This window comes from Lactuca saligna, chromosome 4 (genome assembly GCF_052625555.1).
Source record: "Lactuca saligna cultivar CGN05327 chromosome 4, ASM5262555v1, whole genome shotgun sequence".
NCBI lineage: Eukaryota > Viridiplantae > Streptophyta > Magnoliopsida > Asterales > Asteraceae > Lactuca > Lactuca saligna.
The window spans coordinates 184,131,958-184,153,248 of NC_136420.1; the positions used below are offsets into that span (position 1 = coordinate 184,131,958).

Consider the following 21,291-nt stretch of genomic DNA (forward strand, 5'->3'; position numbering starts at 1 on the left):
TGATTGGAGCTATTATGCATATCTACGTATCTACGCTATAGTATATAAAATGTTTTGGGTGACATTTATTGATCAATTTATAAAAAGTAACGTATAATTAAATACTGTAATCAGTTTTGTAATAAGTTTTTTCAAAAGACAATGTTTTCAACCAATAAAAAATATTTTAAAATTTAATTAGGATGTATATGTATATGGTAAAATGAAATTTTTTTTAGCCAACCCAAACGTTTTATATTCGAACAGAATGCACATAATTAAAACAACAATAGGTAGAGGCAAAAAAAAAAAAAAGAGAGTTAAAAACAGAGGTTAGATAATTAAAACAACAATCGGTAGAGGAAAAAAAAAAAAAAAAAGAGTTAAAAACAGATGTTGTTACATCAAGACATCAAAGTAAACAAGAATTACACTCCATAATCGGGTCCCTACACCAATTCAACCACCGATGCTTGCCTCCTTTTTTCTTACTTGTGTTAATCCAAAAATAGGGACAGTTTGTTGCTCCTCATTAGCTAAAATTGAGTGAGATTTGCTCCACATACCCTATACAAATACAAGCATAACCGCTTCCTGTGGTTCCATTGCAAACTCCTGAGAAAGATAAGCAGAGAGTTGTCGATGTAATTCCTAAAAAATGTTACCCAGCAAACTCCTGAGCTTTTAAAGTTCCACTGTCATTTGTAATTTTTTTTGGAACCGGCGGAATTTATTAAAACCACGGGCTAAAGGAAAAAGACCGGGCACAAAAGAAAAAACAAAAACAAAACTTACAAAATGTCAAAAGGGAACAAACCCAACATTCCCAAATACAATTTCCAAAGTTACCCCTATATTTCAGCCAACTAAAAACCATAGAAATCACATTATCCGCTAACTTTGAAGAGTTCACTTGGATTTTGTTAAATCAAACATCGTTCTTTGCTTTCCACATACACCATAGAAACCCATAGCAGATAGCAAGAAATATTTTTCTCTTTTTTGGACAGTTCCCCCATGAGGCAGCAAAATTAACAAAATCTGAAATCAAAAGGAACCTTTGAATAGAAACGTCACACCAATTGAAAATCTAGGGTAGAGAATTAAAAGCAATCAGACAGTTCAAGAGAATATGATCCGCAGTGTCCACACCACTAAAGCACATTTGATAGGAAATAGAAGACATGTTGATACCTCTCCTGGAAAGAGCTACTGCAGGAGGAATACGCCCCATACAAGCCCTCCAAACAAAGCTAATGCACTTGATAGGAACTAAGTAAAGTCAAACCGTGGGATTATTTATCGGGATAGTCAATTTACTGCCAATGAGGGCCCTAAGATCGCATACACGAAAAAAACCATCAACAGTTAACCTTGATCTCCAAGTGTCGGGCCCATTGGATCTAACAACCATCCTTGTAATATCCAAAATAGATTTCAATTCCAGCAGCTCCTGAGAATTATTGGGTTTCCGCTTCCAAGCCCACGAGAAAGCCCCATTCACCCATCTGTCACCTAAAAGACAAGTTTTCCTCTTGTCTAACGCATATAAAGAAGGGAATTTCACTGCCATAGTCCCGTTCTTTAGCCAGTCATCTAGCCAAAACAAAAATTTTCTTTCCGTCCCCTACCTGAAATTCAAAAATATCTGAAACATCAATATTAATATTACCAAGTGTCAAGAAGACATTGACAATACTACTCCAAGTGCCCGACAGAGATTTTTTAGCCCAAGAGTGAATAGGTTTCCTATCACATCTATGAATACTACCAATCATTCGCCTCCAAAGAGAGTTATTTTCCGTTTTAAACCTCCATATCCATTTTGTCAAGAGGGCCCAGTTAAGCGAGGCCAAGGATTCGACCCCGAGCCCACCGGACGATTTTGGCCCAAGCACCACCTTCCAAGCGACCAAATTGATTTTTTGTTTTTCTTCACTTCCTCCCCATAAGAACCGTCTTCTCAGTTTCTCGATGTTATCAATAATGGAAATCGGGACTTTAAAAATGGAAAAATAAAAAAGAGGGACACTACCCAACACAGCTTTAACAAAAGTTAGGCAACCGCCAAAGGATAAAGTTTTAGCTTTCCATAGAGAAAGTTTATTTTGAACACGATCAATGATGGGTTGCCAACTCCTTTTTTGGGACATATTTGCTCCAAGAGGTACTCCAAGATATTTAAAAGTAAGAGAGGTTGCCTCACAACCGAGAATTCTAGCGTAATTAGCAATTTCATTCTCCGAAACTCCAATGCCATAAACTTTGGATTTGTGAAAATTAACTTTGAGCCCCGAAGATGCATGAAAACATCTCAAAATTCTTGCCAAGTTTATGAAGTTGGAGCTTGTCCAATCTCCAATAAACATGGAGTCATCGGCATAAAACAAATGAGAAATCGTAGGGCCTCTATTAGGCATTTCAGCCCCATGAAATAAAGAATGGTCGTAGGCCGAACGCATGGCGACATTTAATACTTCCATAGAAATTATAAACAAGAAAGGAGATAGAGGATCCCCTTGCTGAACCCCTTTGGTAATAAGAAACTCTTTCGTGGCGGAGCCATTGAGGAGAATAGATGCCCGAGAGGACGAGAGACAGCCTTTTATCCAAAATATCCATTTATCTCCACTGTCCTTTGTAATCATCGTTAAGATCAATCGTGTGAATCATTAAATCTTGGAACTGAATATTGACTTTTGCAATTGTGATCCGTAAATCGGCAACCGTACCCTATAAGTGCCATTTTGTTTTTGCTGAAACTGCAGTAGGGATGTCAACGAGACAAAACGGGAGCGGAAATAGCTACCCCCGCCCCCGCCCCCGAAATCAGTTATTGCCCCCGCTCCTGCTCCCACCCCTGCCCCGAATCCCCCGTTCCTGCCCCTGGATACCATCATTACCACAAATCCCGCCTAATGTTCCTCCATTTCATAGGCTTAAAATTGATTTTTTTTGCTAAAAAAATTGTTATATTTTGGACTAACCTATTCATTATCGTATCGTCATATGTTGTGAAGTGAAAGAAAGTAAAGAAACCCTAAAATTAGATAATGTATTGTTTATATATGTTTTTATATCAAATATATATTTTTATATAAATATACAAACGGGACCCTCATAGGAGTACGGGACAAAAATACTCATTCTCACCCCGGTCCCAAAAATAAAATGGGGTTTAACTCCACTCCCGCCCCCGAGCCTGCCCCCGAATTTTTAAAAAAATTAAGGCGATTACCAATGGGAGTTCAATGGAGGGTTTAATGGGGAGTTTAATCTCATTAAACTCAAGATCCCCATTGTGGAAAAGTGACTAGGATTTAATGGAATGAGGAGTTCAATCTCTATTGAACTCTATATTTGCTCTCTCCACACACACACACACACACACACACACACGCACACACACACACACACACACATATATATATATATATATATATATATATATATATATATCTTTACTACTTATAAAAGAAATCTAACTATTTCTATAAATAGATTGAATATAATAATATTATTTTTTTAAGACGTTCAAACTATTAAGCTTGAAGTACAACCCATTTATAATATAATAATATTAAAAATTTAACCATATCCTTTATCCCTTAAAAATCTCATATCAAATTAATAGAAGAATTCATTTGGAAATTGAACCCGTCAATCTCAACACTTCAACCATTTGAAGCGGTCAATGTCAACAATTTATAGAGGATCTCTTCTCTTACATTGGTAACAAACAATCTCATAATATCTATCTTCGTAATCCCTTCAAAGTAAGAAATATACGCACACTCTCTCGAAGAACCCTAACCAGTAACCAAGACAGTATAACCACCACCACCACAGCCGCTCTGCCTCCTTTCGCCTTCAATCAACCACTATCACGACTACCGCCCTTCCTCTCACCCACGACATGAACTTTCTTTTGGAACATAACATTTTTCTTTAAAAAAATATCGTTGAAAGAAGCTATTTGTCCCCGCCGCTGTGCGCGGGTAACGGCTAGTATATATATATATATATATATATATATATATATATATATATATATATATATATATATATATATATATATATATATATATATATATATATATATATAGGAGTAGGATCAAATGAGAACACCTAAAAGGTTGAGAACGCAAGAACAGATCTGGACCATCTAAGTTTTAAGATATGTTGCTATAATTAATTGTTATTTTTCTAATTATTAATACATTTAAATTTTAAATTTTAAATTAAAAAAAAATAAAGGCTATTAAGGTAAATAAACATTACCTTAATTTTGTAAACTCCTATAATTACTCTATTTCGCTTTATTTGGTTGACCTAATCTCATAGAATTAGTCATCTCATCGCCTCATCTCATAGAACATATCAGAGCCGAAGGAGGCCATAGAATCAGCGGAGAAACATTTTAAACGCTCTCTCTCTCTCTCTCTCTCTCTCTCTCTCTCTCTCTCCATTTAATGGCGTCGGTAGTCGGAGGAGGAGCCGCCGGAGAAACATTCCACAAAGTGAACTTCGCCTGCTGCGCCTCCCATTGCTTCAATTCCAACATCAATGGCCGACTTCACTTCAGGTATATATCCCCTTCCATCATTCACATCCAGATTATTGCTATCTACCTCTAACATATTTACTTTCATTCGAATCAGGAACTGAAATCGATATCATGAAGCACCAACACAGTTCAAGTCGAAAGGTTCTTATTAGGCTCATCACAGTTTCGTTTGTGATGGCAATCATCATAGTTTCCATCATGTGTTTGTGGATATGCCATAGAAAGAATATACACAAATCAGGCAAATTCGGTACCACAAAATTAGGTAAGACGATGTAAAACTTAATAGGTTTTGACAATTTCTACATATTCTAAACAGATTTGTTGTTTTAATTTCAAGATTCTTTGAGAGGGCTTCCATTGAGTTCATTCGTTAGCAGAACTAACTGTGTTTTCAAAACCAAAATCCAAAAGGGATCGGTGGTTGTTATGGATTATAACGTGTTAGAATCAACAACAAATAACTTCGGTGAAAGCGAGATATTAGGCGTAGGTGGATTTGGATGCGTGTATAAAGCTCGACTCGATGATAATTTGCATGTAGTTGTTAAAAGATTAGATGGTATTAGTCAAGACGCCATTAAAGAATTCCAAGTTAATTATCATTATCTTAAAGATTCAGACTTTAATTAATCTTTTAATTCTTGCAATTTTGTGATTAGGGTTTTCTTTTTTTGCAGATGGAGGTCGATCTATTGAGTAAAATTCATCATCCGAATATCATCACCTTATTGGGATATTGTGTTCATGATGAAACCAAGCTTCTTGTTTATGAACTGATACATAATGGATCTTTAGAAACTCAATTCCAAATCAAATTCGGTGTTTTTCAAAAATTGAGTTTCATATTCAAAGAAGGAATCATAATTGATTTTCGATTTGAATTGTCAAACCATAGAAAGTCAAAACTGGGACTGCCATCTTAATCAGATTCATGCTAAGGGTATTTTGGGTAAGATTCCTGGTACGTCCCCTGTTCATGAAACATCTCATGTTACGATTCTTATTCCTATGAAGATTTTGAAGCATTCTGGCAGTGGTAATGATGAAGTAATGAATGAGGGTTCGAATGATGATGTGAAGATGGGATCCGATACTGGGACTGATTTGAAAATGAACCAGGGAGTTAGTTTTTTGGATCTTAAATGGGATAATGAGCTATGATTTTTGATAATGACTCCAAATCAAAATCATCCCAGTGGTTACCATTGTCAATGATGTTAGCAAAAAGTCTTATTCTTGAATTGTTGAAGCTTCTAGCTCCATGGTTGATCTTAACATCAAAGTTATTCCTAAAGTTGATGGGAAACCAAATGGTAAAGCTGAGCTAGAGGAGAATGAAAAATTGTATTGTGTTCTATATTAATGTTAAAATGTGCATTTATTTATGAATAACAGTCTATTCATTTGTGAATAAAAGTGCATTCATGTGTGAATGAATATATTTATGTATGATTAGAGGTATTCATTTATTCATTTGTGAATAATAGGGAACTCATTTGTTAATAGAAGTGTATTCATTTGTGAATAACAGTGTAATCATGTGTTAATGAATGTATTTATTTATGATTAGAGGTATTCTTTTTATGAAGAAATGATAATTTTTACTCTTTTTGTTTTTCAGTCGATTAAAAAAAGGAATTGGATTACTTGTAAATTGATGTGTATTCATTTGTGATTGGAGAAGTATCAGGTTTTTTGAAAAAAATCATTTGTGAATACAAATGTATTAATTTAGGGTTCGATTTCTATTCATTTTTTTGAAAAAAAAAACGTGAAATTAGAAGAAAAAAATGATTTTTTTAATTTTTTTTTTTTCAGTTTTAAGATAAATTTTGGTAAAAATGTTTTTTATATTCCATTAATAATAAAAATAAAAAATTGAATATTTATTTCTTTTTTTGGTAACTGCTCCTAAATTTAAGGGAATTTGATTGAATTTTATTTTATTTTAATTTAATTAAGATATACAATTACTAATATGCCCTTATATATTGATTGGTCCAGAATTGTTCTCGCGTTCTCAACCTTTTAGGTGTTCTTATTTGATCCTTTCCGTGTGTGTGTGTGTATATATATATATATATATATATATATATATATATATATATATATATATATATATATATATAATATTATTTTTTATTTTAAATTTTAAATTAATGTTAATTTTAGTTGTAGTTTTTAATTTCATGCTAATTAATTTTTAAAAAAATAATAATAAATAAAATAGAATAATAAATGATGTGACGATCCATTAAATTGTATAGAGTTTAATGAAGTGTAGAGTTTAATGAGTAAAGTTGTATAATGAGTGAAATGTATATGTGTCAATCCACTGAATTCATATGAGTTCAATGCATTGGAGATACGGAATCGGGGTCCTACGGAAATTTTTTGACATCCCTAAACTGGAGAACTGAAGTCACTCTCTATACTTAAAAATGATGTGATAACTTTTGTCCATGCATTGCTATCAAAACATTGAACTTCCGCCCTCATTTACCTAGTAAAGCCAAATTTAGAGCTTGAGGCTGCCAATTCCAAAGCTACCATAATCTTTGAATGCAAGAATTTCATCCCCCGTATTTAAAGTCAATTTCCGCTTTTCTAAGTTTCCACCCCAAAAGAACTTCATTTTTTTTCCAAGGGACTTTAAGACATTGTGTTAAAAATATATACACATTTTATATCAAATTTAATATTTGTTATTTTAGTTTTGGGTGTATTTTGTTGTTATATTTATTTTGCGGGGTTTTTTTTATGAAAATTATTGAAATCTTGTGCGGGTTTGTCGATCCATCGGAGCTATCTTTGACACGGGTATATATTGAGTGCAGCTGCCTTCGATGGTTTATAATTCGTTCACATTTTTCCCTTTCTCGCTACCTTTTCTCTCTAGATATTAATATCAATTAGGGTTTCGTTTAGGGTTTCATACTTTGTTCTTGTATATCCTTCGGATGTTATACGTTTGAGAGTTTGAGAGTGATTATAGTGAGGATTTTGTTTGTATCATGTATGATGAAAACCATCTAATTCATACTGAATGAACTGATGATTTTGGGAAATTGTTGAGTTTGTGTTCTTCGTGTTTTTTTTCATGGTATTAGAGCTATAAGGCTTCGATTCTTCGTTTCCAACACTCGGCGGTGGTTCTCATCTCCGATCGTTGTCGTAAAAGGTATCGTATGATCTTTTGTGTTAGATAGTTCAGTTTGTGTTGAATTTGGTATGTCTCTTTGAGATCTCTGGATTTGTTATGCAAACTGTGAAAATCTGAGTTTATTGTTTCGATGTAAGGTTTCTGCGTCGATCTCCCCAGATCAAAACAAATACTGTTTTTCTTTGGGATTTTGGTATTGCGAGCTCTTGTATGTTCTTGTAGGATGATCGATTGCGCTAGGTGGTTTTGCTCTCATCAACGATTGTCGCTTCGATGTTCGTTTTGGTCGATTAATCTCTTCGTCTGAAATAATTCTCTAGGGGTTGGATTTTGTCACCAATAAACCCTAGTAGGGAATGGACAAGGGAGTCAACTCGTCTTCTTTTGTCTTCTTCCTACTGTGATGGTTTCTTTGCTCCTTTATTCTCTGATGATGTTTTGGGAGATCATGGTTGTCTTGCATACACCAGTTATATTTTTTCTTATTTGTTTTCTTTTGACTCTATGTTGACTGTCCCGAGCCCCGATAAACACGGTGCCCATCTGGAGAATAGATCAATACATGTGTATGTTTATTTTGTTTTCTTGGTTGCTATTTGTGTTTCTTGTCTCTATTTGTGTTAATTTGCTTTCACGGTTGGCCCTAATGATCATCATGGGGGAAGTGGAAAGGATGATCAAGATAACTTTGATGATCCTCTTTACATACATCCATTCGATAATGCAGTAACAACAATTTTTACTGTAAAATTAATTGGTAATGAAAACTTTAGGTTATGGAGGAGCTCTGTGTAAAGAGCTCTTAGGTCTAGAAACAAGCTAGAGTTAGTTGATGGAACATTAAAAAAGAAAAGTGTTGATCAATCTAAACACTCAAAATGGGATAGGGTTAATGTTGTGTTCTTGGATTCTTTCTTATATTTTTGATTCCATCTATGCTAGCTAGTCATACATATTCTAAAGATGCTGAGTATATTTGGAAAAATCTTTTTGAAATCTATAATAAATCTGATGGTTCTGTTGTTTTTAATGTTCATCAACAAAATCAATTCTTTTAAACAAAATGGTATTTTTTTTATCCAATTATTTTAACATGTTTGAAGCTCTATGGAAAGAGTTTGATGGCTTAACCAGTTTAACTGAGTGTACATGTGAGGCTTTATTAAACTCAAAGATCATTCTAATTTGATGAAACACATGCAATTTCTTAGTGGTCTTGATGATTCCTATTGTCAAGTTAAGAGTTATATTTTGCTCATGGAGCCTTTGCCTAATGTCTAAATGTAACACCCATAAAATTCAAGCCAATTTAAAACTTTTTAAAACATTTCAAACCACATGGTTATTACAAAACTTGTTTTGCAAACTAGGATATTGTCAAGTATCACAGAATCAAATCATGAAATTATAAAAGGTGAGGAGCGGTACGATCACGCCTTCGCCTTCCCACGATCTTTAGAAGTACCTGAAACAATAATCGATAAATGTAAGCTCGAAAGCTTAGTGATTTACCTCTAAATACCAACGCCATATAGATATAACCATATCATATAAACATATAAGCAAACAAATACATATTGATCCGTCAATATGACTGAACCAAATCCTGATCCTCAGTCTATCTGGACCGCTCTCCAAGCCCTCGGCACGTCTGAACCGCCCTCCTCGGGGCCTTCAGCCTATCCGGACCACTCGATGTGCCTTTGGCCTAACTAGATTTGCCCGACCCGGGCCTGCTGTCTACCCGATCCCCCTAGGGTGTCTTGGCGTAATGCACACAGCAGGACCTGCCTCAACCCTTTCCCCAAATCAATAAACATGTGCATATAAACATCATATGCTAGCATGCAATATCAGATAATCATACGGATCTAACAGATCACTAATAATGGCAACCATCCTATAACCAGGATACTGATCTAACCGATCTCTACTATAGCAACCATCCTACAACCAGGATATCTAACAGATTACTAGCATAGCAACCATCCTACAACCAGGATCAAATCTAACATATCAATATGTAGCACCTGATTCCTAGTATGTATCTTATTGGTGTAATTTTGCATTTTTGGCCTGGGACTCGGTGAGTTGAAGGCCTAACTCGCCGAGTAGAAGCGGGATGAGGCGCAGGATTTAAGTGATGGACTCATCGAGTCGAGTGTCGGACTCGACGAGTAGGCTCCGACTGGGCAAAACCCTAATCTGAGGGTTTGTACCCTATTTAAACAACCTTATACAGCCTCCATCGCCCCTTTATGTGCCCATAAACCCCCTAGTAAATCCTAAGTGTTTTGGTGCAAGATCTAAGGCTTTTGAGTGATTTTTGTGGGTTTTGACCTCAAGGAAAAAGGAAGAGCATAGAAGGGTCAAGAGGAAACTGAAGGATTCGATTTTGGTGCATCATTTCCAATCCTTGAAGGGTATAAAGTCTGTACCTTGCTTGTTCATTTCTTAGATCCCTTTTTGGGGAAGATTTAGGGCTTTTTAAGCCAAATGAGGTGGCCAACCATGATTGCAAACATGGTTGGGGGTCAAGACTCCGGATCTAAGTATTGGAAGGAGTCACAAAGTAGATTTGGGTTGCTTTTGCACCCAAGGAAGGTCCCATGCAACATAAGAGTCATTTTAGAGCCTTTTTGGCTCAAAAGTCCCATGCATGCACGTGAAGTTCGAAACTTTACGTGCTAGATGGAGCTTAGGGGCTTGGATCTATCATTTGGTCAAAGGTTGCACATCAGAATTTGAGGAAATAGAGCATGGATGTTATTAACTTAGCGAGTCCGTTCTTGGGACTTGACGAGTCCAAGGCTTTGAATCCCATATCCGTTGAGGGTTAAAGGACTCAGTTGGGTGTTAGAAGGGTTGTAGCAGGACAGAGAGAGTGACCCAACGCATTGGACTTAGTTTTAGACCTGGAGTTCATGGGAATAGACGAGTGCTAGAACAGACTCGGTGAGTCCTAGGCAATCTTCTTATGGATGAAGATGAACTCGACGAGTTGTTCATACAACTCGGCGATTCGGGGTCCGGACTTGTTCATCGGATGAAGGTGAACTCGAAAAGTGTTCATCCAACTCGACGAGTCGGATGAAGGTTCATTGATGTTCGTAAAGAAGGAGAACTTGTCGAGTCGTTTCCAAACTCGACGAGTCGAGTCGTGTAAAAGGATGAGTAAAGGAAAGGGACTCGATGATTTGATGGCCCAACTCGGCAACTCGGGTAAACTGGAAGTTGACTTTGACTTGGACTTGGTTGGGGGTAAAATAGTCATTTTACCCCAAGAGTAGATATCAGTTTCTGACTGAATGTTTTATGGGGATTATAGCCGGAGGACTTCTGGAGCAGCAGCAGGTAGAGGCTTCCCACACAGATTATCAACAACTACTTGTTCGAGGTGAGTTACCTTCCAGTAGCGGTGGGTCTATGGTCACAATGCCGTCCCACCAGTAGGAGATGTATTTTAGATGATTGTCTTTGTGATATCATTTAGGTTTGCTACTACCTGATATGTTATATGCTGGCATGATATGTTAAATGTGATAGTAGTAGAGTTTGGTTGTCAAGACCGAAGGGTAGGCCAGACACCCCATATACGTCTGACAGTATGTGATGATATGTTTATATGCTGGCATGTTATGTTATGTGATAGTGGTAGTAGGAAGGGAATAGTCCCCAAGTTCAGTTGTTAGGACCGAAGGGTAGTTCGGACACCCTAGATATGTCTGATAGTATGTTTATGTTATGATATATGTGATAGTGGCAGTAGGGGGTGGAATAGTCCCCAATGGTCGATTGTTAGGACCGACGGGTAGGTTAGCACCCCAGAATGGCTTGACATGGGTAGGACTGTTGGATTTTGAGCATTCTAACACTCCTAAGTGTACATGCAACCCTAAATATCTTGGATCTATGTTTTCTCTATTATACATGCAAATATGAACATCCAAGGTATTATACTAATCTAGCATACAAAACAATGAATATAACAAGATATAATACATACCTCTTTGATGTAGAATGTCCTCATGAAGCTTGAGTGCCTAGTGCCCCAAGTGTGACACCTCAAATGGCTCACACAACACCAAATACACTTGGAATAACTTGAGAGAAACTTGAACACTTCTAAAATCAGCTAGCCCTTCTCTTCCTAACTTAGTGCCTATTTTTCCTAAAGAATATGATTTTATATAGTTGTTACAATTAGGGTAAACCGTAATTGTCATGGCTTTCCATTTCCTTGGATCCATGAGTTCAAATACACCATGGAGCATCCATGGGGCATCATATGGGTTTTAGCCCAACTTGATAATCCATGGAGCATTAGCCCACTATACAGGTATGGATGATTTACACAATCAACCCATATATTTAACTAGTCTTCTTTTGATCACTTAATTAATTCTTGATCAATACTAATTAAATAATCTTATTAATATATTATAACTTATAATATATTAACAAACCTTAAGTGTTATTTCTCTCATTATATTCTATCCAAATGCATGATGCAATGCAACCCAAATGGACCATGCCGGCTCAGGTCAAGTATTACCAATTATAGTTATGGACTTAGACATTAATCCAACAGTCTCCCACTTGGATAAGTCTAAAACTATTATTGCGTATGACTTCAAGAACCAACTGGCAATCGTAGCTCTCAAAAGCTTTCGTCGAACTCTGACCTTGCCGATGATCTCTGATCTTTGTCAATGACTTGTCCATTAGATAAGGGATCATATATTCCTCCATTCTAGATATCATATGGACTGAGACATGGATTATAAATCATTCTCTCTGTCCATTTGTTGTTTCCTGATTTCCGATTTATGACGACTAACTGATTGAACAAATCAAACCAGTCCTGGCTTGGCCAAGCACTCACATGTATCATTATTAAATCATCGAGGGGCCCACAGATATCGCTTATATCCCGAAGGTAAAAGGAATGGATAAACTTCGACTCATATGGTTTGTTCTACTACTTGTTGAATCATACAAAAACACACGTTTTATAACATCGAGTTACCAATGCGGTTTCGTGCAATCAATGTATAACCAACTCATAGTAACAACTCATATCTCTAGGTTTGAAGAATATAAGATATTATCGTCTCATGATCACCCGTGATAAAATCCATGAAGTGATTCAAATGAGCGCGGGTTGAATCCAATGCTCAGAACTTATGAGCACTCATTAGCGTTGTAGCACAACTTTGTCCACCAACTTGGACCTCTACAAGCCAACCCATGACAGTCTTGATTCATATCTACTTCCAACATATGACCGACTGTGGATGGTTTAAATAACTTAGTCATTCCGGAAGAATAACCTATTTATTATGGAAGTCAAAACATGCAAAGTGAAACCCAAGAATAAATGAATCAAATAGGGTATCAAACCCTATGAATATAAATAGACCACTTCTATTTATCACCATACTGATTTCTCATTATTCATTGTTTCGGTTTTATCAACTTTATACTTGAATTAAAACACTAGGTATCCCATGCTCCAAGCATGTACACTATGTTTTCCTAAACAGTAGCCTTGGCATACACCATGTATGCACTCTATGTTTATCTATGATCCTTATTTTGTGAAATAAACCAATTGACCAAACTTTCAATGATTCTAATTTCACACTCCCAAATCGAAATCTTGTTAGGATTTAAACTTAAATGCCCTAACCTGTTGAAACGAATGTGTACAAAGTTACAAAGACTTGTCAACAACCATTATAGGGTATTCCAATGAAGACCTACTCCATGGACACAAAGCCTTATGTTCAAAGTATGCATTGCTTTGAACATGCTTCTTGCACTAAGTTCTTTCTAATCTTACACAGATTGCTTCTATCTATAGAGACAACTCTATATTCCCATTTTGACTACTACTTCTCAACAAGATTTGCCTCTTTTCAGACTATGTCAATATGACCCTTCCAATATTAACTGTATACTTCCAACTGTCCTTGAGCAACCAATCTTTGGTAAACCTTAGATTGTCCTCAACAATTGCTTAATCACTTTAGTCATATCCAATTCTAGACATTTTCCTCCTTAATGCCCCAAGGCATTGGAAAATTCAGAAAGAATAAATATTATAGCATAAGTAATCGATCTTGTACCCAAAGTAAAATGGGACAAGATTCATGATGTTCCACATAAAGACATGGTTCTAGACCATTCTTTTGCCATAATAATTTTTGTTTGCCATATTCTCAAAATTTTACTATGAAAAGGGATGCCGTAATCATAATTGAATTTTTAGAATGCAATATATATATATATATATATATATATATATATATATATATATAATTTTCTTACGTTGAGCCAATCCAACATGAAATTCATATATATATATATATATATATATATATATATATATATATATATATTCTTGACTAAAGGTGATTAAAATCTCAATATAAGCTCTTTAGAATGATTATAAACTCAATCTAAGCTTTTCATAATTGAAATGAAGTATAATTTCCTCTCCCTTAATTATAGCAAAACAACTTTTTCAACCCCTGCAACCTCACGGATTGAAAAATTTTGTTTTCTATAATTAACATTGCTAACTCGCAATACTTATCATAATTATCATGCTCCCACTAACATGATGATTATTAGCATAACACTTATGCTCCCACTAGCTTTGACATGTACTCAGAAATCAGCTATTGACTTTTTTTTTACCAAAGTTCAGATTTCTGATACTAGATTGCTTTGATAAGACTTTACAAAATCATACACCTTATCTTAGATAGCTCACAGGTGTATCTAAACAATTTCGGGACTATGAAAAAAGGGATTCCGTAATCATAGTCTTAATTGTTTAGACCTTTTCTATTTCTCATAAGTCCATGTTAATGTGCCTACTAACAACTTTGAGAATGCAAAGATAACTATCTACTTACAAATCTACTTAGTGGAAGTGTTTCCTCACCATTATTTTCATGAATCGGAGAGAAACCTTATGACACTTAGATTTTTATGGTGTCTGAGTTCCTACCCATATGAATTTGTCAAAACCTTAGTCACATATGGAATGAAATTATGCAATTTTAACTTCTTGCCACCTGGCAGTAGAGGTCCTGTCATTGCTTCCAAGTTGTTATGCAACCAATTGACAACTCTAAGAACTCATATGCAGAGCCAACTTTAACTGGAATGGGCACAGAATATGCCAACACAATAGGCTATAAACCTCAAGTTGTGTGCTAGTGAAGAACCTCAGGTTTTATTCTTGATTAGTTCTTGAGACTTTCAAGACCTTTAAGACTCCCACTTTCCTCTTGACATATAAGACTCTCTTGTCAAATATTCAAGGGATAGTGCGGATCCTTTATCAAGACAAACACTTCACACAATTGGCCTAAGTTGGCCTTTGTTTTATCCAAAATATCAAAACTTACCAACTTCAAATGTACAAGAGTAGGTCACTTTTACTCTTACATTTGACACATGTTTTTAAACCTTTCTTTAAGATATGTCACTCAAGTTACAGTCTTAGTGTATAACTCTAAGGATTGTTTTGGAATGAAGTATGACTCATCTTCTTGATTTAACCTCTTCAAAAATTCATAACTCCTCATCTTAGCTATCAGAATGCACTTAGAAGATGAATTATGATAAGGTCTCTTAATCATTAAGATGATCATATAAAATGATACTAAATTACTCTCCCATCTTTTCAGATTTGAGAAACTTTTATCCTTTTGCCTAATTTGATTCTTCTCATTCGTTCTGCCATACATCGAAAATTTTCCAATGTATCAGAATTACACTTAAGCCTATAAGTATAACCATATTTACTAAACCTTAGTAAATCATGACGAATAGTCTTATCCATCTTTTGTGGTGGACTTTGACAAGTGCACATGAATGTGTACTCGATCCCTTAGTCCTTTACTTGACTCACACATCCATGTGAACAAGTAATTAGTCTTAATTTTCCAATGCTTGAAAGTTCTCATTCATCATACTATACAACTTGCATGATTCCAAGTTTCGGTCCAGTTGAAACTTGGGTGATGAGAAATTTTCTTTATTTGGTGGATTAGACACTACCACAAATGAAAGAATCAAAACCATTTTTCCAATATTGCTATCAATGGAATCATATAAACAACAATTTCTTTCACAAATGACATTGTAAGGATACTTAAAATAAATAAAATTCAAAACTTTTCTTTTATTTTAAAACTTTGCGGAAAAACTTATCCTTAAAATCCATATGAAAACCTTGTTGCTATATATTCCTAAGCAATGTGTCATTACTCCTGAGTAACAGCTTCAAAATTCTGATGCGATTGAAGTCCATCTTCGCGATCCGAAGTAGCATATAATTTCCTTAATATTTCTCTCTTTTCTTTGATTCTTATAACATCACCATGTGACTCAGTCACATTATGTAATAAGAATCTCCAAATTGGAGCTTAACAGAGTTAGGTAAGTTTGGCAGCTTCGTAACCAAAGCCCGTTCCTTTGGAAATAGAAACATATAGACCCTTAGGTAATAGTACATGGGACTATCTCAGACTTAGCCTTTCTCTTTACCATTTTGTCAACCAGGTTGACTATGGCCAATCCCTTTCCATTGGGAAGAGAATGCTTTTCTGGATTTCCTGTGTCACTATTGTCCCTTTCCATAAAGTTTTGGGAAGCTGATCTTCTAATCAAATTTGCTTTACTAGCCTTCCAAATCATTGCTGATTTCGCAGTACCAAGCAAATAGATAAGATTTTAAGTTCCATGTCATAGTCTGTTTCATAGGAGTCCCAAAGGAACTCACTATGTGACTTAGAAAATGATTTAACTACCAACTTTCTCAAGACTTTGACACCCAACTCTCCGGCTTGTCAATGTGTGACTTCATATCCAAGATGTGATCATACCTAGACCTTGCCTTGCCAATAGGTCTTGAGTGGCCTTGAACTTGTGGGTTAGGGAGACTAATTGGAGGAGGTGAAGGAAGTGAAGTTCCAAAGGATTTGGGAAGATCATAGATGTCTGAACTAGACATCTTTTGGGAGATATTCAAGTTTAGTTGATTTAAGTCCTTAATATAACACCCAATATGAAATATTAAGGCTAGGACCCAACAACCTATTATTAACTGGAAGAGGGATGCCGTAGTCCAAGTTATAAAATAGTTGAAGGTAGGTAAATGACGATTTACCAATTTCCACCATGGAAAAACGAAATATAATTAAGTTTTAATTGGATTTGAAACTCCTAGATCTTTTGAGATTCATTGAACTTTTCAATGGCATGTTTCATTCTCGAGTGTGCCCTTCAGGTTTTGTGACTGGGATGCCGAGGATCACAAAACAAGGTGTGAAGTAACCATGCAAATTACTTGGTACTCTTAAATGTTTATCACCCAACTGATGTGCCAGTAACCCACACACGCTCCACCGGCCTATGATTAAACTTTAAGAAACCCTTTGCCTACCTTGTTAAATCAAGCTAGTGTGCCGGTAAACCACACATGCTCCACCAACCGACTTAAGCAAAGTGCCAAGTGTAATTCCATGGGTTAGCACCTTATTCACATTTTCCTAAGTAACTAAGATTGGGAATTATAAGTGTTTAGCTACTTAGTATTTATCATTAATACTTTTAATGAAGGGAGAATTTATAGTCTTTATCCTACCCGTTCGGCTAACGACCCTCCATCGGTCAAGGAAGCGGTGGGTGAGAGTGGACACCCATTAAACTGCCATTTTATAGGCAATAACCTTATACCCCCTTATAGACCAGCTTCGTGAATGAGGCCTACTAACGGTAAAACTGACTTTTACTTTTATACATATATATAAATGTTATTAACTTATAATATTATAGAGTATAAGGATTGAATTTTAATTTTTTAAAATTCTAAGGGCTTAACTTGGAATAAAAGTTTTCATAAGAGAAAACTTTTCAAATTCCAAAACTTGAGGGCAAGTTTTGAAACTATTCAAAACTAATTAATTCCATAACTTATGAGTTTAAAGTAATTTTAATTAAAAACTCTTCAAGTTCCATACCTTGAGGACAAGTTATGGGAGACTTTAAACTAATTAATAAAAAAATAACTTTTTTTATTGTAACTTATGGAACTAATTAAGGTTACACTTTTATTTATTTATTTATTATTTAATGAAGAGACTCTTGAACCTCCATAACTTGAGGACAAGTTATGGAGTCATAAAACCATATAATTAGAACTAGACTCTTCATTTTGTAACCTTTGCCAACTTTTATGAGTTTTATGATTCTTAAATGTGACTTTTCTTATAACTTGAGGACAAGTTACAAAAACACACTTTGGAATCATCTCTTAGATTAAAATGGATTAAAATCAACTATTTCACACAACTTTTCTATTAATCTAACAACAAGATAATTCAAATCATCAATCTTCAAGAATTAGCATGAACATACAAACTAATACAAATCTTGAAATTATGACAATTATCTTAATAATTGGATTAGCATGAACATTACCACATCAAAAACAAGTTTATAAGTCCAAAAACATCTTAGAGTAATGTTCCTAGTCCAATTCCAGCCAAAACAGTCAAATATATGCTGTCTGGGGTCCAACTCGTCGAGTGCACGAACAAACTCGGTGAGTTGGATGCATTTTGCCTTGGACTCGGCGATTCCATTCATGGACTCGGCGAGTCTGCTGTGCAGACAGCATCAAAACTCGATTTTTTCAGCTACTTTTGCAACTATAACAAGAGAACAATCCTAGGCTCTGATACCACTGTTGGGTTTAGAGCATTCTAACACTCCTAAGTGTACATGCAACCCTAAATACCTTGGATCTATGTTTTCTCTATTATACATGCAAATATGAACATCCAAGGTATTATACTAATCTAGCATACAAAACAATGAATATAACAAGATAGAATACATACCTCTTTGATGTAGAATGTCCTCATGAAGCTTGAGTGCCTGGTGCCCCAAGTGTGACACCTCAAATGGTTCACACAACACCAAATACACTTGGAATAACTTGAGAGAAACTTGAACACTTCTAAAATCGGCTAGCCCTTCTCTTCCTAACTTTGTGCCTATTTTCCCTAAAGAATATGATCTTATATAATTGTTACAATTAAGGTAAACCCTAATTGTCATGACTTTCCATTTCATTGGATCCATGGGTTCAAATACACCATGGAGCATCCATGGGGCATCATATGGGTTTTATCCCAACTTGATAATCCATGGAACATTAGCCCACTATACAAGTATGGATGATTTACACAATCAACCCATATATTGAATTAGTCTACTTTTGATCACTTAATTAGTTCTAGATTAATTCTTGATCAATACTAATTAAATAATCTTATTAATATATTATAACTTATAATATATTAACAAACCTTAAGTGTTATTTCTCTCATTATAGTCTATCCAAATGCATGATGCCATGCAACCCAAATGGACCATGCCGGGTCGGGTCAAGTGTTACCAATTATAGTTATGGACTTAGACATTAATCCAACAAGGAAGACACCTCCAAAATGGCCGCATGGGTAGGTCGGCACCCCAGAATGGCCGTACGGGTAGGTCAGCACCCCAGAATGGCCGTACCAGGTAGGTCGAGCACCCTAGAATTGCCCGACAGAATCTATGTTATGTGATTGTATGGTATGCGGTAAGATGGGGGAATCACTAAGCTTCGTGCTTACAGTTTACAGTTTTGGTTTCAGGTACCTCTCCATCGAAGGGGAAGGAGCCGGCGTGGTAGCGGCACATCATACACAAACTCTTTGTTTTTCCGCATTATGGATATTCTGGGATTGTACTCTGACATGTTACTAATTTTGTGACTTAGGTTTTCAGACATGATACATTGTTTTATGAAATGATGTAATTTCATAGTATTTTCTTATCATTGTTTGATGAGTCAGCTAAACAATAATGAAATTTTTGGACTTGAAAATTGGGTCGTTACAAGTTGGTATCAGATCCCTGGTTTGAGGGATTCGGACACACCCTTGGGGGTTTCTGGACATAAATCGAGGGATTAAAAGAGTTTTACAAGAAAAATGGGTTCCTAGAAGCTAAGATAAAAGAGTTTTAGGAAAGAATAAAGTGTGTGATGTGCGCGACCGACCGAGCTCAAGTAAGTGTTACCCAAAGTACCCATACAAGTTTATATTATGTTATCAGTTTCAGTAGAACATCATGCTAGAATAGGACTAAGGATCTAGGAATGATGCCTTATGTGCCTGCTTTATGTGCTCCAGCTTATCAGGATAGCATGCTATTATTGAGTAGACAGTAATAGGATAGCTTGTTTAGGTTATGCCTGGTAGTATGAGCTCAACATTGAATGCTGGTACAGTTTCTCGTTAGGAGAATAGAGTTTCTTGATTAGTTTCCTGTGTCCGAATGTTGATTGCTTTGTGCTTGTAGGGATCTGAATGATGGGAGTTAGCCATTAGGTGAGTACGTTGCGTCACATGTGATTAGGATTGAATAATCTCAGAGTGCTGGATTTGGCCCTATTGCACAACTCTCATTTGGGTCTAACTGTTGTAGGCGCGAGTCTTTTAATTGAAGGGTTATCTAAGCCTCGTTACATGTGATGGTATTTAGGTGATGGCTAATTGGCATCATAAGGAGGCCTTCGGCAGCTGAGGACCGATTTGGGTGGAGTCAGATATTTTTCCTAGGGTAAGCCTAGGATGAGAGTAGCAGAGATCAGCAGTGGTAAAAGGGACTTGGTAGAGTCAAGGCAGTCCTCGAGGAAAGTACGAATAGATGTGGAAGGTAGTATGGGCCCGTAGTACTGAAAGCAGAGGATCTGTACTCAAATTGAGGAAGGTTGAGGCAAGACCAAGGAGCTTGGGATGGGTGTGATCCCTCTAGATATACTAGTATCACTGACGGTTGTCATGATGTATTGCAAAATGGTGGTACTACGTCCGAGGCCAGCAGTAGGTATCTCAGGAGAGGGATCGGGTTCGGGTTTAAGCTCCGAACTAGTGGACGAGAGGCTACGCGAGTTCATCGCGTCTGAGATCACTAGAGGCATCCTTGATGCAACCCGGTTATCTTTGGGTCGATCAAGGAAGGGATTGTTGAGATGATGGAGGATCGCCTTATGGCGTTCAGGAGTGACATGGCAACCAGCCAGTCAGGATCCTGCACACTGTCCTTTAAGGACTTTAGGAGTAGTGGTGCGCCAGATTTCCATGGGGCGAAGGACCCCAGTGCTGCCAGATGATGGATTGCGGACATTGAGTTTGCACATCTGACCAGCTTCTGCCCCGAGGGGTCGAAGGTGAGATATGCAGCAGGGTGTTTGAGAGACAGAGCTAGAGATTGGTGGGAGTTTGTTGGTGACTCCTTGGGAGCCTCGACTGTTGAGGCTATGACCTGGTCAAACTTTGTGACCAGATTCAGGGCAGAGTTTGTGCCAGATGTAGAGCTTCAATAGCTGGCCAAAGAGTTTTTGGACATGAGAAAGACTATGGAGACTATGGAGGAGATCACCGCCAAGTTCCAGGAGAGGGCATTGTTGGTGCCCTAGTATGCGGGAGATGAGGATATGAGG

The 21,291-nt window shown here is 36.3% G+C and overlaps 1 protein-coding gene across 3 annotated transcripts; it reads left to right on the top strand.

The window, feature by feature from the left end:
- The first annotated feature begins 4,329 nt into the window (after positions 1 to 4,329).
- Positions 4,330 to 5,998, top strand: LOC145043152 (putative receptor-like protein kinase At1g80640). 3 transcript variants are annotated; one of them, XM_078991717.1, is made up of 5 exons: positions 4,330 to 4,564; positions 4,641 to 4,811; positions 4,887 to 5,140; positions 5,227 to 5,498; positions 5,573 to 5,998. In XM_078991717.1, exons 1-4 carry the CDS (start codon positions 4,546 to 4,548, stop codon positions 5,470 to 5,472), a joined length of 690 nt encoding a protein of 229 aa, XP_078847843.1. In that variant the 5' UTR covers positions 4,330 to 4,545; the 3' UTR covers positions 5,473 to 5,498; positions 5,573 to 5,998. The 3 variants fall into 3 exon arrangements, with proteins under 3 accessions (XP_078847843.1, XP_078847842.1, XP_078847844.1); XM_078991716.1 differs by having other exon boundaries at positions 5,227 to 5,998; XM_078991718.1 differs by having other exon boundaries at positions 4,887 to 5,108; positions 5,227 to 5,998.
- The last annotated feature ends 15,293 nt before the right edge of the window (positions 5,999 to 21,291 follow it).